The sequence below is a fragment of the Cucurbita maxima genome, unplaced genomic scaffold, assembly GCF_002738345.1.
Source record: "Cucurbita maxima cultivar Rimu unplaced genomic scaffold, Cmax_1.0 Cma_Scf00023, whole genome shotgun sequence".
Classification (NCBI taxonomy): domain Eukaryota; kingdom Viridiplantae; phylum Streptophyta; class Magnoliopsida; order Cucurbitales; family Cucurbitaceae; genus Cucurbita; species Cucurbita maxima.
The window spans coordinates 3,239,372-3,261,766 of NW_019272039.1; the positions used below are offsets into that span (position 1 = coordinate 3,239,372).

At 37.0% G+C, this 22,395-nt stretch overlaps 5 protein-coding genes and 1 long non-coding RNA gene across 12 annotated transcripts; 3 read left to right on the plus strand and 3 right to left on the minus strand.

Moving 5' to 3' along the window:
- Window positions 1-182: 182 nt before the first annotated feature.
- LOC111496774 (extra-large guanine nucleotide-binding protein 1-like) lies at window positions 183-5,575 on the minus strand. 2 transcript variants are annotated; one of them, XM_023147285.1, is made up of 9 exons: window positions 5,452-5,575; window positions 3,749-5,252; window positions 3,512-3,649; window positions 3,330-3,434; window positions 3,053-3,229; window positions 2,481-2,658; window positions 1,582-1,823; window positions 1,322-1,488; window positions 183-987 (listed from the first exon to the last, which is right to left on the minus strand). In XM_023147285.1, exons 2-9 carry the CDS (start codon window positions 5,054-5,056, stop codon window positions 399-401), a joined length of 2,904 nt encoding a protein of 967 aa, XP_023003053.1. In that variant the 5' UTR covers window positions 5,057-5,252; window positions 5,452-5,575; the 3' UTR covers window positions 183-398. The 2 variants fall into 2 exon arrangements, with proteins under 2 accessions (XP_023003053.1, XP_023003054.1); XM_023147286.1 differs by lacking the exon at window positions 5,452-5,575 and having other exon boundaries at window positions 3,749-5,344.
- A 939-nt stretch (window positions 5,576-6,514) lies between these two features.
- On the minus strand, window positions 6,515-8,779 carry LOC111496778. 2 transcript variants are annotated; one of them, XM_023147293.1, is made up of 3 exons: window positions 8,657-8,779; window positions 7,386-8,357; window positions 6,515-6,571 (listed from the first exon to the last, which is right to left on the minus strand). In XM_023147293.1, the coding sequence occupies exons 2-3, from the start codon at window positions 8,146-8,148 to the stop codon at window positions 6,561-6,563; spliced, it is 774 nt and encodes a 257-aa protein (XP_023003061.1). In that variant the 5' UTR covers window positions 8,149-8,357; window positions 8,657-8,779; the 3' UTR covers window positions 6,515-6,560. The 2 variants fall into 2 exon arrangements, with proteins under 2 accessions (XP_023003061.1, XP_023003060.1); XM_023147292.1 differs by having other exon boundaries at window positions 7,386-8,476.
- A 1,718-nt stretch (window positions 8,780-10,497) lies between these two features.
- LOC111496735 (wall-associated receptor kinase-like 14) lies at window positions 10,498-14,287 on the plus strand. 4 transcript variants are annotated; one of them, XM_023147221.1, is made up of 5 exons: window positions 10,498-10,554; window positions 10,683-10,735; window positions 11,084-11,837; window positions 12,601-12,675; window positions 12,745-14,287. In XM_023147221.1, exons 3-5 carry the CDS (start codon window positions 11,138-11,140, stop codon window positions 14,052-14,054), a joined length of 2,085 nt encoding a protein of 694 aa, XP_023002989.1. In that variant the 5' UTR covers window positions 10,498-10,554; window positions 10,683-10,735; window positions 11,084-11,137; the 3' UTR covers window positions 14,055-14,287. The 4 variants fall into 4 exon arrangements, with proteins under 4 accessions (XP_023002989.1, XP_023002991.1, XP_023002988.1 ...); XM_023147223.1 differs by having other exon boundaries at window positions 10,500-10,554; window positions 11,116-11,837; XM_023147220.1 differs by having other exon boundaries at window positions 10,501-10,735.
- A 515-nt stretch (window positions 14,288-14,802) lies between these two features.
- Window positions 14,803-17,095, minus strand: LOC111496738. The gene is made up of 3 exons (XR_002720511.1): window positions 16,739-17,095; window positions 15,343-15,409; window positions 14,803-14,996 (listed from the first exon to the last, which is right to left on the minus strand). It is a non-coding gene; the product is annotated as an uncharacterized LOC111496738 (long non-coding RNA).
- On the plus strand, window positions 17,044-20,935 carry LOC111496736 (BTB/POZ domain-containing protein At5g66560-like). 2 transcript variants are annotated; one of them, XM_023147225.1, is made up of 5 exons: window positions 17,044-17,200; window positions 17,303-17,372; window positions 17,478-18,770; window positions 18,865-19,461; window positions 20,858-20,935. In XM_023147225.1, the coding sequence occupies exons 1-4, from the start codon at window positions 17,145-17,147 to the stop codon at window positions 19,447-19,449; spliced, it is 2,004 nt and encodes a 667-aa protein (XP_023002993.1). In that variant the 5' UTR covers window positions 17,044-17,144; the 3' UTR covers window positions 19,450-19,461; window positions 20,858-20,935. The 2 variants fall into 2 exon arrangements, with proteins under 2 accessions (XP_023002993.1, XP_023002992.1); XM_023147224.1 differs by lacking the exon at window positions 20,858-20,935 and having other exon boundaries at window positions 18,865-19,631.
- On the plus strand, window positions 20,509-21,955 carry LOC111496737 (cold-regulated 413 plasma membrane protein 2). Its single transcript, XM_023147226.1, has 4 exons — window positions 20,509-20,945; window positions 21,060-21,167; window positions 21,260-21,330; window positions 21,515-21,955. Exons 1-4 carry the CDS (start codon window positions 20,704-20,706, stop codon window positions 21,766-21,768), a joined length of 675 nt encoding a protein of 224 aa, XP_023002994.1. The 5' UTR covers window positions 20,509-20,703; the 3' UTR covers window positions 21,769-21,955.
- Window positions 21,956-22,395: the final 440 nt, after the last annotated feature.

Sequence of the window (22,395 nt, forward strand, 5' to 3'; positions counted from 1 at the left end):
CCATTACAAATAATATCAGAGTCAGACACCGAGCGATGTGCTAGTGAGGAGATTGAACTCCGAAAGGAGTAGACATAATGCGGTGTGCCAACCAAGATGTTGAGTCTCGAAGGGAGTGGATGTTCTAATAAGAAAAGTTACAATAAGTTACAATAACATAGAAGGAAGTTACTAAAACCTACACCAAAATAAGCTCAATATAATATAGAAAATTGAATAATTCTCTGCCACTACTACCAAAATGGTATTTTGCAAACTTACACCTGCAATTGCTTGTGTGGAAGGAACAGGCTTATCTTGTTCATTTACAAACCTATCATATGTACAACGGCATAAATTTAGTATTGGTATAGCATTTGTACCCACTCTACAAGACACCCCTCCTGATCTAAAGAGCATTAGTGAGAAAACGAGCTTTCGTACGTGCTGTATACCGAGTACTCGCTCAAGCTGAAGTTGGTTCTTTCTTCGTCCCACTTCATTATCTCCCTTGAATATTTAAGAGCTGCATCAACACTACGAGGCTCTAAACCCTTCACAGGTGAAACATACAACTTTCGCCCAGTCAATGAGGTAAAGAGTCTCTTGAATTTTACTGCAATGTAGTGGAAACCAAGTTGCCCAAGTGAGGGACTGCTATTTATATTGTTCTGGCTGTTAGAACGGTTGCGGCTGATCAATGGATGGAAATCGTCGAACCATTCGCATCGAGTTAATGGCACCCGTTCAATTTTCTCTTCAAACAGGTCGTATTTGTTCAGTAATACAAGGAAGTTCATCTGATCGAAGGTTGGATGAGTAACCAAGCTTTCAAAGAATTTTCTGCTGAGTAACATCTTATTCACAGAATCTCCATTTCCATCAATGGAAAACTGATCATAGTCGCTCAGAGAGACACAAAAGATAACAATCCCAATGTCCTCAAACATCTCGAGCCACTTGCAATTTTCACCAATTCCTCTTGCATGGGCTCTAATAAGTTGATGCCTAATAAACCAATCAAAATGAGCACGATCAACAATGATTGAATTGGTAACTCTAACTCAAAATGGATATCAACGCAAACCACAGTTATGCATAGAATAATCTCATTTTTCATATTTCTTCAAAGTACAGTGCTGATTTAGATACAAAGAGCCACCTTGTTTTAGACGGTACAAAGAGTCACTTAAATAGGGAGACCTATGACTTGTGAATTTTATTATAATGAAGGCAATTGAGTATAAACAAGTGAAGGAATGGCGCATGCCAAAGCGAAAGGCACTCATACTCAGAGAAAGATAAATAAACAGATAAACCTCTAATAAGAATTATCACTCACCTAAACAAAGAGTTATGCTGATCCACAGTAGTGTCTATATCATCATTAGGTGCAGATTGTGGAAATGAGAAGTCCACAGAAGCAAGTCCATTGGATGAAATGAGACCCTCTGCATACAGAATATCTGAATCGGAAGGTTCATAATCGGTAGTCAATATGTCTACAACCTGGAGAATATAAGTAAACCAATATACAAAAATTAATGGAACATAAAAGATGATTAAACAAAATTTAACAAGGAAAATACCATAAGATCTTACTCTTTCTAGGAAATAATGAGCAACATTCGGCAGCATTTCCAACTCACTTCGTCGTTTGTAGGTAGCCTGAATGGCAGCATCATTCCACAACTCTTCAACTAATGGTGCATATTCTCGAGTAGCTGCAGGAAAGATAGTCTCCAAAGTTCCTAATACCATAGTCTTTAGAAGCCAATCGGAGAATGCTTTCAATCTTGGCCCGATTGAATACAGGCATTTGTTAGAATCAACAATCGAGCTCCCTGCTTTTAACCAAAAATTCATTTCCCAATTTAAATACAAGTCTAGCATTTTATATTATAATATTAATGCTGACAAACCACAAACACCAGCAAAGTCTAACAGTCTATTACATTACCCAGCCACAACAAATACAGGAGCTAAGCGAACACTACAGTGTAAACAACTAACCACTTCACCTCCAGTCCTCAAACAGTTTAGCATGGTATAAGGCACATAAACAGATCAAGGCACAAATCATCTGGAGATCTAAATCTAGCATTGTCGAGTAAATCAACTAACTAAAAGCAATAACATCCATATGTACACCCACATATAGATAGATAAATAAATAGCTTAGACCTTTTGATGGCTTAAGTTGTAAGAAAATTTCATATCCTTGTCTCCAGGCTCAAGATAAATCTTTTTTCCAATAACCCAATACAGGGCCCCACTCCCACTGATCCGGAGGGCACCCACACTTGCCCCAAGGCTTAGACCCAATACTCTTAACCATCAAACCACTAATTGTGCATTAGACAGACAGTGAATGCTAAATGTAAAAAGACCAAGTCATAGGATTCAAAATCTCTGTTCAAGGTAGCTAGCAAGCACCTGAATAGCAACTTTGTCTAATGCCTTAAATAGATAATGAGACAAGAATCAATAATAATTCCTACCTGCAGGGTCAACTTCATCAGACTGTTTTCTCCTTATTTCAGCCAAACTTTCCTCCTCAAATCGCTCACGGCCTTCAAGAATTATACCAAGATATCCGTACACATTGCTCTGGATCTTCAACTTAATAGTTTCACGTTCATCTTTGGAGAAAGGAACATCCTTATATAGAATTTTGGCCTGCAAAAGCATTTAGAAAATGAAATTACCAACTCAATTTGACTACCAAAGAGTGCAGTGTAGATGAAATTAAGATAACTAAAGAAATCTATAGAATACACACAGTTATTTCAGAGATAAAATAAATAGAACATCCTCTCATAATATGACCAACCAACGAAATGTTGCTAAGAAAATCTAGAGATATTGGCATGTATCTCCTTGAAAATGATTTACCAACATTTCTTCAGAAATAGTTTTAAGGGAGAAAAAAAAAATCTGTCTTCTAGCAATTATATTATTTGTAAAAAAAAATCTACAAAATCAACAAGAGAACCACATCATAAAAAAGTAACCAAATATGAAAAAAAGACATATGATGAACCAGATACTAAATTAACAAATTAGAAACTACCTGCTTGAATATAGTACTTGTCCCAGATCCATCATAACCAACTAAAAGGAGCTTTTGAAGAGCAAAGTAGTCAGGAAAAGTTCTGTAAACCAGGCTGCTTTCTGGTTCCCCAGAATAAGTTGAAGATTTAGAAGGAACTGGTAGCGATAACAGAGCACAGACTAGCTTCGTTCCAGCCTAAAATGTAATGAAGAAGTTAAAAACGAGTATATGACCGATTAAAGCTACGAATGTAAGCTAAAATCTAAGTTTACTGTTTATTTCCACAAGACAGTACCTTCCCCCATATGTACCCTTTGGTGTTTTTCTGTCCCTCCTCTTGGTATGATCCATCCTCATTGACCCAAAAGTGTGGATTACCAGCACATTGAACTCCAGCCAACTACATTGATCAAATGTTCCCTTTTAATTTTAGAAGTTACTTACCCTAGAAACAAAGGTTACACTTGCAAATTTTACCTGCAGCATCCGGAGCTCTACTTTTGTGATTTCTCGGCCATTTATAAAAATCTGTGTATTTCCATTGCTAGCATCTGCCTTAATAGGGCCACCAACGTTAAGATGAGGAGTAATTATCTTCGAAGGTTTCTGTCCTTCCTGTTGAATAGATTAGAATGTTCAATTACGTAATGAAGAAATATAATTAAAAGAGAATATAAAAGAAAAGAAAAGGCAACTGAAGGTAACTAGACTCACCTTTCCCCAAAGACCAGAAACTTTATCGTACCAATAATTTCCTGGTTTTAGGTTCTTTGGTGGGTTGGGGCAGGTTTGTAGCACTGTAAGCTCCTCGAAAGATAAAGGTTTCCCATTCACACAAACGTACTCTGGTGGTAGCTGATTCGCCTCACAACACTTCTCAGCCTTCATAACCTGTTGAATCTCCAACTCATTCAACAGTCTCTTAAGCATTCTGGAACATTTTCCCAAATTACCTCGCTTCAACTCATCAATGGGAAAACCTATACAGGTAACACATTTGCGACCTTCAGGCATTGAACCCATAGCTCTAAGCACACAACTACTACAATACTTGGCATCACATACAATGCAGACCTCCTTTTCAGTGAACCGATTACCCTTGCAGCACCGATAACAAGATCCTCTCTTTCCGTTTCTTAGTGGTTCTCTTTTCATTCGCAAAGTTTCTGGCACATCCTGACTATACTCTTCATTACATGTATCATCGGACTCATGGTCAAAAACTGTTCCAGCTGACTGCCTACCATCACCACCACCCTCATTTACAACTGTCATAGATGAAACCCGAGAAGATGGATATTCCGTACTCAATACTGATTCTGTAGAGACCCAATCAACTTGATTGATATCATTGAAATCTAAGCTTTCATTCCTACAATTTGAAGCTCTCAAAGAACATGAGCTTCGCTGTGATTTATTAAAGCTTCCAGAAAACTCCATTGTGCAAGAACTCCCAGCATCACCTAATAACTCAGAAGAATTTCCATGACTAATTGATGAGCAGCCAAATGCCGTCGAGCAGTTGCCCACATCCGACAATTCACCAGAAACAATTTGCCCATTCGAAAACTCCAAGGCACCTGAACTACTCAAATCACCAGACAATTGACATCCATGGTTACTCACTGCTCTCTCCTCAAAGGCAATAACAGAAGTTGGTGAAACTGTTCTTTCAGAGCCAGAATCTGATTCTTTCGACCGACACCGGTGACTATCCTCAGTACTCTGATCAAAGGCAATTACAGATGTAGGCGAAACCACAGACTTCCCACCAGCAGCTTCCAACTCTTTAGAAAACTTCTTAGTAAGAACATCCTGCGCTAAAATGGGCTGAACAACCGGCAAAGACATTTTATGAGTAAACGGAACCTCAGCTACCACTGCAGCCACCGGAATCCGCTCCACGTTGATCGGAAGAGCCTGAGGAAGATCATAGGGCACCGGTGGGCCTTTGTACTCCTTAGCAAACGAATACTGTAGACCATCAACAGGATCCGAAACCATTGCCTCCACCAGAGGCATTTCTATCCCAAAATCTAAGGCCCTAACCCTAATTTCAACTCTAACCCTAACACCAAGAAAAGCAAATAAAGCGGTAAAGTAAAGAGCATTTAACGAAGCAACAAATTCCTATATCACCAAGCAATTCAAAGAATCACTGTGAGCCCTTGAAAAATCTCTCAAAGGTATATCCGAACCGAACCGAACCTTTAGCAATCTGTAATAAACCAAAAGGGATGAACAGGAAAGAAAAAATAAACCACAAGTAAGAACACAGCAAGAGAAAAAGCACAGAGAGGACAAAAAATGAACAAACAAAACAACAACTCGCAATAAAGGATTTAAGAAACAAATAAATCAAATAATGAGAGAGAGAGAGAGAGAGGGAGAAGAAGAAGAAGAAGAAGAAGAAGAACCTGGAAAATCCAAATTCGGTGGGGATGAGAGAACGACGCACTGTTTGGGTGAGAGAAAAAAGAAAAGAGAGCTTTTGGAGATGAGAGAGAGAAAGTGAGGGGAAGGAATAACCAGCAGTTTGGATGTTGGAGGCGGAATCTTTTCTGTAGAAATAATAGAATAAATAATATTATGCTTATATATTTATTTAAATATTTATTTCGATTTATTTTTAACTTTAAAAGAATTGTTTTAACTATAAAATTATGAAACTGAATAATCCAATTATCAACCTTCAAAATTAAATTAAATAAAGACTAAAACATTTCTTTTAAATCGGAAGACCAAAATATGTATTTAAATAGAATTTGTGTATTTACTAAAATTAAAAACAAAATACAAATTCTTTCAAACTATTTTTTTAGTCTTCAAAATTTAACTTATTTTTAGAAACATATATAAAATATATAGAATTAATTTAAAACAAAAATATGATTATATATATTATATGCATTAAGTTCTTAAAGTTTAAAATTTTGTTTTTTCACGCGTATCGGGTTTTGGGTTGGTGGAAGAAAGGCGAAAGAGGGAGAGAGGGCCCAGTCTAAAGGGTGGGGGTGGGGGGCCCAGTTGGTCCAACAGTGCTTTTGTCTTTTAGGGTGAGTTGTTGATATCCAATTCTGTCCTTTTAACCTCCGAATTGGCCACGTCTTTTTCATTTTTTTATTTTTTTATTTATTTAATTATTATTTCTCTCCCTTGGATTCTCTCTCCACGGGTATGTTGTCGCATTTTTAAATTTAGATCACGCATTTCAAACGCAATAAATTATCATATTTTTCTATTCCCGCTTCCATTATAATATTCCCAATTTCGGTTAGTGTTAATTAAATTATAATATATCAATATAACCTTACACTAAAAACTTCACCTTCATAAGTCCAATAAATAAACTATACAGTTATGATTTATTCAACTATATATTAAGGCTCATTATTATAATAAACACTCTTTTACACATTTTGCTATTAAAGGCTTTTTTTTTAAACAAATTTAAATTCGAACCATAAAGTTGAGAATAGTCTTACAAGTGGACCACTTGCCCAGCAACTCATGAACCCATTGTGATTCAATAATAGCCTATCAATTAAAAAAAACAAAAAACAAATAAACAAATAATAGCCTCTCAATTATTGGATTAATTTTAACCATCCAAAACCTTAAGACAATTGAAGATATAAACATCTAGGCATGTCCATTATTGTTTGAATAGTTGTGTCTTGTTTCTAGATATGGTTAACCTGTGATGAATAAGTTAGCTAGATTCTGAAATTATGATACCTCTTCTTATTGATGTCCTAATTGTTCAATAAGTAAACACATATTATGGTGTAAGTCAAAGTCTATCGAATAATATGTAACGGGCAATTAAGACACAAAATAAAGTTCGGTCGTTAGCTTTAACGACAAAAAATGACACAAAAGGTGTCGAATGTTAATGAATCATAAAGTTTCATTAACATTAAGATAGTTCAATTCAGCAGGAAACTTAGTGCACCTAAGACTTCATATAATGTTGTGGCATTTGATACTTTTAACTTGAAGGTTTGAGCTCTATTTGGTTGCTGAGAAAGTTGGTGTAATAACTGGACAGATCAGAGAAAATGAACATATCTACGTGAAGAAACCAAAAATGAAGGTACCTATGTGAGTTGCTTTCAAATTGGTCATTTCTCCGTTCGTGATTTTGTAACAACTTTGATGAGCAGATTGAGTTTTTCTTGAAAATGTTTGAATCCAAGGAAGTTCTTATGGTAGCCATTGTAATAAACCATAAAAAGCATGGAGCAATAAGATAATCAATTTTGAAGCACTTTAAATCTTCGGTTCTTAAATTTTCTGCTATATTAGCAACATAACAGCAGAGTTTTGATTCCAGGGCTAAAGAACTAACCAGACCCTCCATGGATTTCAAGCTCCTCGTGAAAATCTGGATGCAACACCAACGAAGAGAAGTTCTCGTCCAGCATTAGTCCAACATATCTGACCACATCATCAAGTTTGGGAACCCTATCACAAGCCTTCAAACCCAACACAGTAGATGCATTTGGACAAGAAACTGCGTGAGGAAATCTCTCATATTTCTTTAACCATTCTCCCAGATACCGAATCAAACTAATCATCTCTTCATGATTCAGCTTACTGAGAGCAGAAGAAAGAATTGATTCATCAAGATTAGGTGATGCCAACAGATAATGCAAACACAGTTCTCGAACTGAGAATCCATCATGTGCTATCATGAGCAGAATTGCAGCCTCCTTTGCCTTCTCAATGGCTACCAATGCTTGGCCCTCCCATCCCTTTCTCACGTTAGCTATACTCGCATCAGCCTTCTTGGAAGGGCAAAGAAAGTACTTCAAAAGGCAATGTAAACCAGCAGGACCAAAATCAGGTGCTTGTTGGATACAAAGACAAAGTAAATCCGACCTCTTCTTCCCCACCAGCTTCACAATCAAATTTGAATAAGATGAGTGTTTAACAAGCCTATTCACAACAAAAGTCTCTACCAATTCCCAGTCCTCGAACGCAATACATGTATCTAAAACCACCTCTCTAACGTCTTTACTCATCAGGAACCCGAGTTTCTCAATCAGAACCTTAGTGTAACAATTGTCGGATGAACTAACACCAACTGCAATTCCAACCCTTTCCCTCATTTTCTCAAGAAACGCCTTCAAAATGTTTATAAACTCAGGCTTTGAGAAGTTTCTGTTTTTGAGCTTCTGCCTGAAATTTTCATGGAACTTTTTCCCCAGCTCTATCACCTAGGAATCGGTTTCCGATACTTGCCATCCAACAATGGGATTGACAAGACTAAGGCGATCTGGTTCATCAACTTTGGATTTCAAACTGATTAGAATATCGTCTGGATTGAGGAGAATGGGGTAATCAAATTGGGAAACAAGCGGTTTGGATAAGGCGGAGGATTGCTTAATGACTTCAAGTAAAGTCATGGCGAAATTTCAAAGCAAACCAAGTTGTAATCTATCAGCAGAGAGAAAAGAAAAAAAAAAAAAAAAAGTCAAGTGATTATGTCTAAATTCTCTGTATGATAAACCACGATGCTTCATTCTAATTCCTAGACCTGATTTCAAATTGACCTTACTTTGATGTTGATTGAACTGAATAGATAAAAGAATGACTAAGTAAAAGGTCGGAACAGACCTTAAGTACGAGCCATTGAGAGATGGAGCGGCTGCGGCAAGGAAGTGGCGGTGCGCGGCTGCCGCGAGAATGGGAGAAAGGTGATATCAGAGAAGAAAGAGATGATAGCGAACGGATTGGGTAAAGAAGGGACGTAGGGTTTTACGAGGGTTTATGTTTTATTATTTTTAAAATTATATTAGAGTTAAATTTTGGTTGAAATTGAAGAAGATTATAGTTGTAAATTAATTATTTGTCTTGTACTAAAAAAATAAATTTATTTTGTAACTAAATAAATAATTGTCTTCTAATTTATTTTGTTTATTTTTTTTTTTATAATCTGAAATCCATTATATTTCAAATCATTTTCGTAATAAAAATACGGAAACCAAAAATCAAATAAAAAAATCAATGTAATTCAAATCCAAAAAAAAAAAAACACACAATACAACAAGTTAATATCGAGAGAGTATTTTTTATTTATAAACTCATGATCTTCTTGATTGGATGAAAATAAAATAATTTTATGAATATAAGAAATTGATTTATTTTTATAACTTATCCTTTCTTTCAGGTAATGTCAATATTTGAGGAGTCGTCCGGTCAATAATTTTGGCTATGGGGGCAGTTCTGTCAAATCACACTTTCCACTTCCCAGAAACGGCGGAAGACTTCCCCCACAGTCCTCTTCCAAGTCTCATTTTGAGTGCTAATTTACACTCCTGCCCTTTTTTCTTAACATTCTCTAATTTTCCCTTTTCTTTGTAGGATAAATTATTGTATGAGCCTCCCGTAATGATTACTTGGTTTCTTTTATTTATTAACTTTATCCTTAAATCATTTTATTATGCATATTGATTTTTTTACATCTTAATATTAGAAACTGATTTACTTTAGGACTCTTCTAATAATATAATCTTAATCACATTTATTTATGAATTCACCTATGATCATTCAAATTTTAATTCCCCATATTCTTTATCTCCTATTTAATTCTTCTTTACAAAAAAAAAAAAAAAAAAAAAAAAAAAAAAAAAAAAAAAAAAAAAAAAAAAAAAAAAAAAAAGGAAATTTTTAGCCTGAGTTCTAGTAGAGAAAAGGATGATCTTACTTTTGATAAACAAAAAAGAAGAGGAAAAAGAATAATTAAAGGTGATTTTTAAAGTAATTTTATAAAGTATGTATAAAGTTAAAAGTATACTTGCATTACACAGTAAAGACCTCCGAACTTTAAATATGTAAATATTTGATATTTAAATTTTATGAGATCTTAATTATTAATTTAACCTATATAGTAAATAATTATTGGATTTTTTTTAATTAAAAAAAAAATGAATATCAAAGATGGCGGGGGCAGGATGCCGTCCACTTATGTCCCTTGCTGCCCTTTTTGGTCAATTTCTTTTTATAATCCTTTTCCCGTTGACTCTCTTATTTCATTTCCCCATCCAGCGGGGCATTTTCGTCCACTTGCCTTTTCCCACCCAAAATCCTTCGCTTTCATTTCATCCACTTAATTTCCCACTTTCATTCATTTCTTTGAACCCAAGAGTAGGGTTAGAATTGGAATTTCACACTTTTTAATTATTAATACAGTAATCTAACTCACTTAATTTAATGATACTTTCTAAATTTCAGATAACTATTTTGCATTTAAATGCCAACAAAAGAAGAAAAAAAAATGATGTAATAGGAAAATAAATTAATAACAATAATAAAGGACATTACATTAAAAAAAAAATGTTCAAAATATCAAGGCTATTTTCGTAATTCTGTTTCAGTTGTGCAGAGTATTAAAATGACGCGAAGGGTACGATGGTCATATCATTTATATATAAATAAAATTAAAATAATAAAAACCTTCGTGAGTACGTTAAAAAGAAGAAGAGGAGGAAGACGGAGCTCCTCTGAATTTCACGGTTCGTTCTCTCTTATCCTCAGCTTTCCATCAAAACCAACAAGCTTTCCAATCGCTCTTGAGAAAAATTTTCTTCCGTTTTAATCTAATCTGTAAATTTGCGATCGTGTCGAATTCTTCTTTCACCAGCTTCCATGTGTGATCGACTGAGCATTTACTGCCATTGAAGAGCGATTTCAGAGGTAGAGTTTTCAATTCATAAATATAATGACCGTAGAAACTGTTCGTTCCTTTTCGTTTTCGATATTTGCTTCCATCTGAGAGCATTTATTAGGATGGATGGTTAGCCTTCCAACCGCATCGCAGTCCTGCTTTAAATTCTTCATTTAATTTCGGAGTTCTGAAATTTTTAGGTTATTTGCGAACTCGTCGTAAGAAATCGATTTGAGGAGATATTTCTCTGTTTTTCTTTTCATGAATTTGTATAGTTTATGTTCGAATACTGCCGATCCTTTCCCCTCCGAGACTACGAATTTGATTCTGTTTTGGCTTGGCTTGGCTTGGGTTTAAAGATAAATCTTCTTTTGCAGGGAGGTGATGATTCTATTTGTTTCTTGTTTAGTTGGAGTAAGTTGGAGTCGACTATGACTTGGCGCCGATACTTTGTTATCGTTATTATCGCAATTCTTTCGGATTCTTTAACAATCGCCGAGGAGTTAACGCCCTGCGAAACCGGGAATTCGGCGGAATTTGTACACCGTCCGTTTGGATTCTCAAACAAAAGCGAAATCAAATTGAATTGCAGCGAAAATGGCGAGACTCAAATCGGAAGATTCCAGGTCCAGAACATTACTGAAAGGAGCATCCTCATCAAACTTCCTTCAGAATGCAATATCTCTATCGATTCAATTTCAGAACTGTTCGGCAAAAACTACAGGCCCACTCTCCGCAACAGTCTCCTCCTGAATTGTACTGAACGACCTATTCCATGCGTAGTAATAGCCAATTTCGACCAGAATCAGCCGCAGAATTGCGGCTTTAATAGCAATAATTTGAGCTGCTTCACCGAGCCCAAGCAAAATGGATTTATGCCGGCTTTGGATAAGTGCCAGTCCCTTTTGTACTCTGTCTTCGTTAATTCTTCATCAGAATCGACCTCCGAGATCGAGTTCGGGGTCATTGAGTTAGAGTGGTGGCTCTCACCCTTGGCTTCCGGAGGATGCGCAAAAAACGCCAATCCCACGGAAATTACCAACTCGACGGGCCTCCTAGGATTTCGTTGCCAATGCACGAAAGGATATGAAGGAAATGCTTACGCCGGCGTCGGCCACGGCTGCCGGAAAGGTAAGTCGTGAGACAACTCTATTTATTTTATTAAAAAAAAGACATTAAAAATTTAAGATATTTGAACATTCAACGCATTGGGTTCCTGATTATTTCTAATTTTTTAGTTGGTAGTCTAATATACCCATCCCCAGGGGTAAACTGGGAAAAACGGTATATGCCAACCAATTAAAAATTGTCACCTGGCCAACGCTGGCAAAAATAGTAGTCGACTTTCTTAAATATAAAAACTTAAGAATTTAATTGCTATAATTTTAAATATGATAATTAATTTCTATTTATCTATGAACTATTTATAGGTTTTTATCAAATTATAGTGAAGAAATTTTCTCTTATTGATTAAATTTGCAATTTAATAATTTTCTCTATTATACCCAAATAGTTAGAAAGAATAATTAAGGGCTGCTTTTCTTTTTCCTTTGAATCAGATTTCTTTTTATATTCCCTTTTAAATATATATTTTCCTTTTGAGACGCCTTTAAAATAGTGTTAGTGAATGGGAAAGTCAATTCTGACGTTTCTGAAAGTTTGGGTTATTGGTGGGTAGAGATGAATATGATTTTCGTGTGAAAACAGAATGCCATGTGCCCATAATAGTATGAAAGGGAGGGAGAATTGTGATGCCAACAATGTTAAAATTTTCTAATGATCTGAATGATCAGCAGAATTGGTCAAACAAAGAATGCATGGTCAATGGATTTTTTTATGTTTGTTTGCTTATTTTGTTGATTTGTTTTGCTGGGTGCTTTGGCATTTGGTACAGTTTCTCACAAGTGCAATCCTAAAACATTCATTACTGGCCGCTGTAGCGGAGGCAGATTCACTTTTCTGATTGCAGGTAAACCATCTCATACCATTGTGATGGTCGTGATTCCTAACGTATAGTTCTAACAAAGTTCAATCTCAGGTGTTTTTGTTGGAGCTTTTCTAATGGCTGTCCTCACCCTCCTCTGTTATTGCATCCGACGCCGCTCAATGTGTCTGAAAGGTCAGATGAGTGCGAAGCGGCTTCTAAGTGAGGCTGCTGGAAATTCCAGTGTAACTTTATATCCCTACAAGGAAATAGAAAGAGCCACTAATGGCTTCTCTGAGAAACAAAGGCTGGGAACTGGAGCCTTTGGTACAGTCTATGCAGGGAGGCTTCATGAGGATGAGTGGGTTGCTGTGAAGAAGATCAAATATAGAGACCACAATAGCATTGATCAGGTCATGAATGAGATAAAACTACTCTCCTCGGTGAGCCACCCAAATCTAGTCCGCTTGCTTGGCTGCTGCATTGAAGAAGGCCAACAGATCCTTGTCTATGAGTTTATGCCCAATGGAACTCTCTCCCAACATCTCCAGAGAGAGCGTGGAAATGGCCTCCGATGGACGACAAGGCTCACCATTGCAGCTGAAACTTCCAATGCAATAGCATACCTACATTCTGCTGTGCATCCACCAATATATCATAGAGATATCAAGTCAAGCAATATACTTTTGGATCATGGATTCAAATCAAAAGTTGCAGATTTTGGTCTTTCTAGACTTGGTATGACAGAAATATCACACGTCTCAACCGCTCCACAAGGGACTCCGGGCTATGTTGATCCACAATACCATCAAAATTTCTATCTTTCAGATAAAAGTGACGTTTATAGTTTTGGAGTAGTCCTGGTAGAGATAATAACAGCATTGAAAGTGGTTGATTTCACTCGTCCCCAGAGTGAAGTAAACCTAGCAGCACTTGCCATTGATAGGATTGGGAGAGGTGCTGTGGATGAACTAATTGATCCTTTCCTCGAGCCACATAGAGATGCTTGGACCCTCTACTCTATTCACAAGGTGGCTGAGCTAGCATTCAGATGCCTTGCTTTTCATAGCGACATGAGGCCTTCAATGACAGAAGTAGCAGAGGAACTGGAATCCATCAGACGCAACGGGTGGACATCAATGGAGGAGAATCTTTGTGCAGCATCATCAGCAGGGTCGGCTTGCTCATCTCCTCGTAGTATAAGCGATAGATCTATTAGTAGCATTACAATTAAGAAGGCCGGGCTGCTTGCAGGACTGGGGAGTCAGAGATTGATAATCCCACCAGAGAACAATCATCAAAAGGACCATCTGCCTCCTGTAGAGGAGATTACGGATAGTTCCCCAGTTTCCATACAAGATCCTTGGTTAAGTGAACAAAGCTCACCTTCAACAAATAGTTTATTGGGTAATGTAGTACGGTGAAAATAGAGGAAAAAGAAGGGGAAGCTCTTTTGTAGGACATTTAATGTCTTACACTTCACCATGATTTGTATATCCAATGGAAAACATTTAATGTCTCAAGCAGATATTGCTTTGGAAGTCGGCCAACTACATTAACCCTCTCCATTCTCTTCTTTGTCCAAACTCATCAACCCGTGCTCCCACTTCGTATTATCAAAAACAAGTAATTGAACAAGATTATAGCTTCTACTGTTGCTCTACTTTGTATACTACTGTAGCCAATTGCCTACAAACTTCTCACCAATCTGCGTAGAACTCCACAACAGTGGGCTTCCCATTTGACAGAGCCTAAATCACAAGTTGTCAAAGGATGAACAGTGAACAAATTCCAGATAGTAAAACATTATGAATCTTCTTTTTCCTGACCTATAATTCTACCTCGTCAGTTGAAGGCACACCCAATGGACTTCTGTTCTAAGCAATGTTAGATCAATACGACTCTTCACAATTGTATGATATTGTCCACTTTAAGCATAACCTCTCATGGTTTTGTTTTGGACTTTTCCAAAAGGCCTCACACCAATGTACATAGTATTCTTTGATTATAAATTCATGATTATTCTCTAAATTAGCCGATGTGTGACTTTTATCCAACAAGCAAGTCCCAAAACAGAAAATGTCCTAACCGGAAAGAATGTGCCGGCCGATGTGGACTTTTATCCAACAAGCAAGTCCCAAAACAAAAAAAAAAAAAAAAAAAAAGCCCTGGAAGAATGTGCAAAAATGAGATGGGTTTGTAGTAGAGGACTCAATTGAATGCAATAATGTGGTAGAGTTGTGGATCAAGCAAAGCAGCAAGAATTGTGGAGAGAGGTTCTTGGGAGGCATGTGATAAGCAGCAACCACCAAGGCATATATGTGTGCCAACACCCAACACCTACAGCCTTGACTTTATGCCCCCATCTATCACACACACACACATCATAGATCCAAAATTTTGCCTCAAACATACTCTCTCCCATTATTTAACCTCTTCTAAGAACTACTAAAATGCATGTTTCTAGTATAAATCATTTTTTTTTTATACTTTCATAGTCTTGTCATATCTTAAGCCCTAATTTTGTCATAGAATTCAAGAGAAAGTGGTACTCAATGGAACGATTAGCCTTCCAAAGTCAAAATACACTTTTGGAGACGTGCTTGCTGAAAATGCTTTAAATATGAATAAGATATAAACAAACAAACAAACCAATAAACTAACCAAATAATCTGTAAGCTCAGTTCTTGGGCAATGTGCCCCATAACGTACCTGCATTTTCTGGGGTTTTGTGTCCATTTGGACGCTTTCCCCATCTTCATTTCAAGTGCTTTCCCCACTACAAAAATTAATTAGATCAAAGACTTGGGGAACACACGGTGATGGCCATGCCTAGAAAGACCTGATAGATGTAACCAAATATATATCATGACAAATTCTTTTTGGCATCACATTGTCTTCCTTCCCTTCTTACAAACCCAATTGTTTTTGCTATCCAAACCTATAACCATGTGATTTTCAATAATTACTGATTCCCTAAACCCTAAATCTGCAATCTTCTTTATACATTTTTAATTCAATCAAGATTTTCCACCCAAAAAAAGGGAAAATAATTAACGAGAAGATTCACTTTTTGAAGTGGGGTTTGTCTGCCAAGCAAATAATATCCTTTTGAATTGTATTAAAGTTTAAATCATTGTATAAATTATATATTTCACATGATTTCTAATATTTATGATTAACATGTATGCTTAATCAACTGAGTAGCAAATGGCCCATGCCTTTCTTGTCATCTCATTAAGATGGGCATCACTGCCCATACAAACAGAACTCCAACAGTTGGTACATTTAATTTAGGTTGAACATATGTTTTAGTGGGGAGGTTTCAATATTTTCTTTTTCAATTTAATCCTTACTAATTAAAATTTTCCAATTTAGGTTTTTTTTTTTTTTTTTTCATGTCTTTATATTTATAATTTAGTCCCACAATGGTGATGAATATTAAAAAAAAAATATATGAAATATGGAATCCCTATAGCATAGTCTCAGTCTCATCTTGTGGAGGCTAACATTATGAGTTCCCTCTTGATGAGGTCACATTGCCACTTGGGGCATTCATAATTCACAAGCATGTCCCTAAGTTTCTAATGAACTGTTCTTTTAGTTAGTATAATATTTTTACCACCAACTGAAAAGGGTAAATTTAATTTTCAAGTTAGATATAAAATAAAGAAAAATACATCCAATTTTGTTAAAAAAATACTAATGTTAAATTTGTTTTGAATGAAGAAGGAGATTGGTGGGAGGAGGAGGGAGAAAAAATATATATTTTTTAAAATAAAATTAAAAAATAAATGTCACTGCTCCTTTAATAATTAACAGAAATTTAATTTCCAATAAGATTTACTCATTAGGTTTAATTTAAAATGTTTACTTTAGAAAAAGTTAGTGTATTTCTTTTTCATTTAATTTAGAACTTTTTTTTCTTCTTTAATCTATATGAATCTTGTACTTGAATTTGTAATAATTATTAGAATAGAAATTAGTGTGTAGCAGTAGCGAAGAAAAATGTGGAATTATTAGTAAGGCTACGTTTTCCATTCTTTGACGATGAAGAAAGGAATTTGAATCAATCAACTAAAGTGGAGCGGGTGAAAGAGATTCTGACCTGATTCGTAGATCAACAGCAATAGCAACCGAAGAATGAGAAATTTTGTTGAAAGTTGAAACCCCATCGCAGTGCCATTCGCCTTTTGATTTGATGAAGCTTACTTTGTCAGATTTATTCTTCCGAAGAAACGAAATCGCAACCAAACAAATTCTCTCCCCATCGTTCGCATTGTTTTCTTTTTATCTGTTCTTCTGTCCAAGTCTAATCCGTTTCACCCAACCAAAATTACTCCTGAAAAGGATCTCAATTCTTTGTTCTTTCCCTGTGTTTGTTTTCATTTCCTAAAACCCAACACATAATTTCTGTGCCTTCGAGCTTCTCTGGTTTGTGCAAGAAATGGAGCTGGTTTTCTAGTTTCAGTGTCTGATTGTCGGAGGTTGTATGCAGAGTTTTTCCTGAGAAAATGGCTACAGAATCGCAAGCAGTTGCAGGGAAGCCCAGCGCTAAAAGACAAGCTTGGTGAGTTCTTATGTTCTTCCCATTTTTAGAGACCTTCTTCGGTTGGAACTCCCATGGTAATAGTGCTGATTGGAATGATTTCTTTGAGTTTTTGTTTTACAGGTTCTGCACCAATGGCTTACCGAGTGACATTGTCATTGAAGTGGACGATATGGCTTTCCATCTCCATAAGGTCGCCTCCTTAATCTCCTTGCGAAATTTCTCTCTCTTTCTCCGTTGATCTGGTTGTTTCAGACCGTTTCTGGAGTTCTGACCTCATTCTTTTGTAAATTTCCAGTTTCCTCTAATGTCGAAGAGCCGGAAACTAGATAATTTGATAACTCATCGAGAAGAAAACTACGTTACTCCTACCAGAGAGAATCAAAATGAAATTACCGAATCAGAGGAACTGGAAGAAGATGAAGTTGAGGAAGAACACTGCCATATTGTGCTCTCTGATTTCCCCTGCAGCTCCGAGATCTTCGAGATGGCATCGAAGTTTTGCTACGGTGTGAAGATCGACCTCAATTCTTCCAATGTCGCTTCTCTCCGCTGCGCCGGAGAGTTTCTGGAAATGACAGAAGAGTACAGCGAAGACAATTTAATTTCAAAAACTGAGAGATTCCTCTCTCAGACTGTACTCAAAAGCATCAAAGAGTCGATCAAAACGCTGAAATCTTGTGAACCTGTAATGCCTCTAGCTGAGACCTTAGGCATTACGCAGAGATGTATAGCTTCGATTGCTTCAAAAGCGCATTCATCCGATCCGGCTTTGTTCGGATGGCCAGTCAGTGACGGAGCCAATGACGCTCAAGATCATACGAAGCAGATGCTATGGCATGGAATCGAAACCGGAGGGCGAAAGAAAAGCGGTGGAAGGGGAAGTAATGGAGTCTCCTGGTTTGAAGATCTCGCGCAGCTGAGTCTGCCTCTGTTTAAGCAGTTGATTTTCTCCATGAGAGATCAAGGTGTAAGCTCGGAGATTATTGAGAGCAGTTTAATGAACTACGCAAAGAAATACATTCCAGGTATATCCAGGTCGAACCGGAAGCCATCCTTGCCTTCCTCTTCGTCTAGTATGCTAACGGAGACTGAACAGAAGGAGTTGTTAGAGACCATAATCAGTAATCTTCCATTGGAGAAGAGCTCCAAAACTTCAACCACAACAAGGTTCCACTTCGGATTACTGAGGACGGCCAATATATTGAACGCTTCGGAGGCTTGCAAAGCTGCTTTAGAGAAGAAAATAGGATCGCAACTCGAACAAGCTACTCTGGATGATCTTCTGATTCCAAGTTATTCGTATCTGAACGAGACCTTATATGACGTCGGTTGTGTGGAGAGAATCTTGTCCTGCTTCTTGGATGGATTCGTCGAGAGAAATGCAACGGAAGATAATCAAGCCGAAGATGACGGTCTCAGATCGCCAGCGTTAATGCTCGTCGGCAAATTAATAGATGGATATCTCGCCGAGATCGCGTCCGACTCAAATCTGAAGCCGGAAAAATTCTACAACCTGGCAATTTCTCTCCCCGAACAGGCTAGACTCTTCGACGACGGTGTTTATCGAGCCGTCGACGTTTACCTCAAGGTTCGCAAGAAGCAACCTCACAATCCTAACTCAGCACTGATCTCAAAATCCTCTATCGGCCTTAGCTAATTAATTCTGTAACTAATTTTAACAGGCGCATCCGTGGATCTCGGAAGCTGAACGCGATAAGATCTGCGGAGTAATAGACTGCCAAAAGCTGACATTAGAGGCATGCACCCACGCCGCTCAAAACGACCGACTTCCACTGCGAGCAGTAGTACAGGTCCTTTTCTTCGAACAGCTGCAGCTTCGTCACGCCATCGCCGGAACACTCATAGCCGCGGAGACAGTTCCGGCGGAGACCGGAAGATTCTCAGCCGTTTCCCGTCGCGAAACGGAGGAGATGCAACAGGGAGACGAAATGGAGGATGAAGTTCCGGCCGCAATAGCGCACGAGAGCGGCACGTGGAGAGAGACGGTGAGGGAGAATCAGATGCTTCGCTTAGACATGGATAGCATGAGGACGCGAGTGCATCAACTTGAAAGAGAATGCTCGACGATGAAGAAACTAATCGATCAGATCGATAAAGCGGAGGCAGAACCACAAGACGGCGCCCGGCGATGGCGAGGGTCGTTGATCAGGCGTTTTGGATGTAAGTTCAAAACTCAAGTATGTGATTCGCATGAATCGGCGGTACTTGATGGCCGGAGAGGACGAAACCACCATCCTCAGCAGTAGAACCTCTTGCAGGTGATTATTCACCCCCCTCTTGGGCCCCACATTTCATGGAATGAATGCCACGAAAGCTTACCTTTATTATTATTTTTATGGGAATCAAATTGGATGCTTCGACGCACCGTTTTGATTGTGGCACGGCTTTTGAGCGGATAGATGTATATTAAATTAATATCATCTCATGACACGTGTGCCTCTGATTCATGCTCTAATTATGCACAACAATGCTCTATTAAAGGTGAGGGTTTAATTTAAAATATTTTGAAACTTATATATAAAAATTTAATAGAATAAAAAATTATAAAAACAAGGATCCATATAGACCTCTCTAATAATTGCATAACGCATCCTATTTTCCTTTTTCTTTTTTCTGTTAAAAAAAGGTGTTTTTATTTTTTGGTTCATGATTAAGCATTTTCAGTCAATACACAAAGCCTATCCACTTTCTACTATCTTTTGTTCCCTCTTCTTCCTCCCCTTCATAATTGTGTTTTGGCTTTTTGTTTCTTGTTCGTTTTTACACATATTTTATTCCATAATTAATATATCATCTTATAATTTATAAATTTCATCGTGCTCTAATAATTTTCGATATTTCTTTTATTATAATTTGTACCATATATAAATAAGAGATTCGAATATTTGATTTTTAGATTAAAAGTATACTCACATTCTCATTTGGTATTAGAGCCATGACAATAGAATCATCAAATATCGAACATATAATTTTGAGCCTCGAAGGTGTAGTCACAAGTAATTAAAATGTCGAACAAATTGTGTATTTTGTTTGAGGGGTCCAGAGAAAGGAGTTAAGCCTCGATTAAGGGAGGCATTTGAAGCTTATAGTGTAGTTTGTTAGAGAAGAAGATTGTGGAGTATTATTATGAATTTATAAGGAATGAATACTATCTACATTTGTATGAGACCTTATAGAGAAGCTTAAAGCTGACAATATGATACGGGTAGATTTGTGATTCCTAACATTAATCTTATAAATTTTAATTTAGATATGAAAAATAAACACAATCATTAATTTTTATTGTTAAATAGAGAGCGAGAAAAACGTTGGGAGTAACCCGAATTTGGGTGAGACAGTCGGTGGAGCTCTGAGTCGAAGCCGAAAACCAATCTGATCCGAAACTTCCTACCATTTTGGAGTCTCTAACTCTGCTGAAAACAAGGAGATTGACCCCTTTACATTTTCCCATCACCCAGATCCTTCGAAACTATAAGTATGCATCCAAGGTATTTGAATAAATGATTCACCGACTCTTACACTTTGAATACTCTTCTTCACTTCCCTGTAACATTTTCTCAAGCCAAATGGGGAGGATGCCATATTTGGCTCTCAATAGTGATCCGCTGATTGATGAGATTTTAAATTCTGATTTCAATGAGCTTAAAATTGCAGCCACCAGGCTTATTCATCATGCCGCCAAGCTCGGTGGAAAGGGCCTTGGGACTTCTTTCTTCAAATGGCTTGCCTCTTTTGCTGCCATGTGAGTGCTTTCTAATGCAATGGAGCCCAAAAAACGGGTCCCTTTTGGATTATTTATGGATTTTGCTTGTTCTTGGTTCTAAATTTCATGTTTTTTTATTACATCACTGTGCAGTTACTTGTTGATTTTGGACCGCACAAACTGGAGAACAAACATGCTTACTTCGCTTCTTGTCCCTTACATTTTCTTCAGTCTTCCTCAAGGAATTTTCGACTTAGTGAGGTGACAGTCACGCTCGTTTCTTCTTATTTTTATTGCTTTAGCCGATGGCTTTCAAATGTTAACGATGTCGTTTTCTTCTTGATTTTGTTAAGAGGGGATGCTGGGAAATGGATTGCCTTCGTTGCAGTGGTATTGAGGCTCTTCTTCCCACGACATTTCCCAGGTAATAACCATGGTGTCCTCTGTTTAGTTTTCCACAACTTATTGTTCAGTAACCTGATGTTTTGTATGATAAAGCATGACTTTTAGATTCAAACTTGTAGTGGTTGATATTGAACTCGTACTTAAAAGAAGTGGAAGTGAGATTGTAAAAGCTGAAAATATTGAGAGAGCATGTTGATGTGCAGATTGGCTAGAGATTCCAGGGTCGTTGATTCTGCTTCTGGTGGCAGCACCAGGGTTCTTTGTACACTCATTGAGAGACCACTTGGCTGGCGTCGTGATATGTTTGATCATTGGATGTTACCTTCTGCAAGAGCACATTCGCGCATCAGGTGGCTTCAGAAACTCTCTTACTCAAAGCCATGGCATTTCCAACACCCTTGGCATCGTCCTCCTCCTTGTCTTCCCTGTTTGGGCCATGCTTGCTCGCTTCTTCTAGCTCTAAATCCCACACATTTGTTGCTCCTCACTTCTTCATCAACCAAAAATTTTGTATCTTCTTTCACTTTTTTTGCTTCTTTTCTTCTTACCCTCTTTATATATTTTCCAAATACTTCATCCATTTGTATGTTCACAACATATCTTGTAACCAGGTGTCTCATAAATTTTGCATATTCATTTATATATTTATTACATAGAAAATTACTCTTAGATCATCTTCCATCGAATGCAGAATAAGTGTCAATAAAGACTGACCTCAAAATTATGAAATATTATAACAATATTGTTATTGAAACTTTACGGAATAAAGTTATAATTTAACCTTAGTAAAAAACCGTCATCTCTTATGACCCTTAATCAACACAACTTTTTATAATCTTTGGTGGCGTATTCCTCTAATGCTCAATAAATTTTGTTTATGTCTCTAATCCAAAATTGAATTAAAATTTGATGATTCAAATACAAATTCCAAATGTTTATGAAATAGAAATTAAAAAATTAAAAAAATAACAAACCAACAAAAGAAAATTAAAGGGAAAATAAAGTAAAATTATTATTAAAGAAAAAAAGATGTTATAGGTATATCCTCTTAACGAATGAGGTGTAGCCACGTGGAAATAATAAA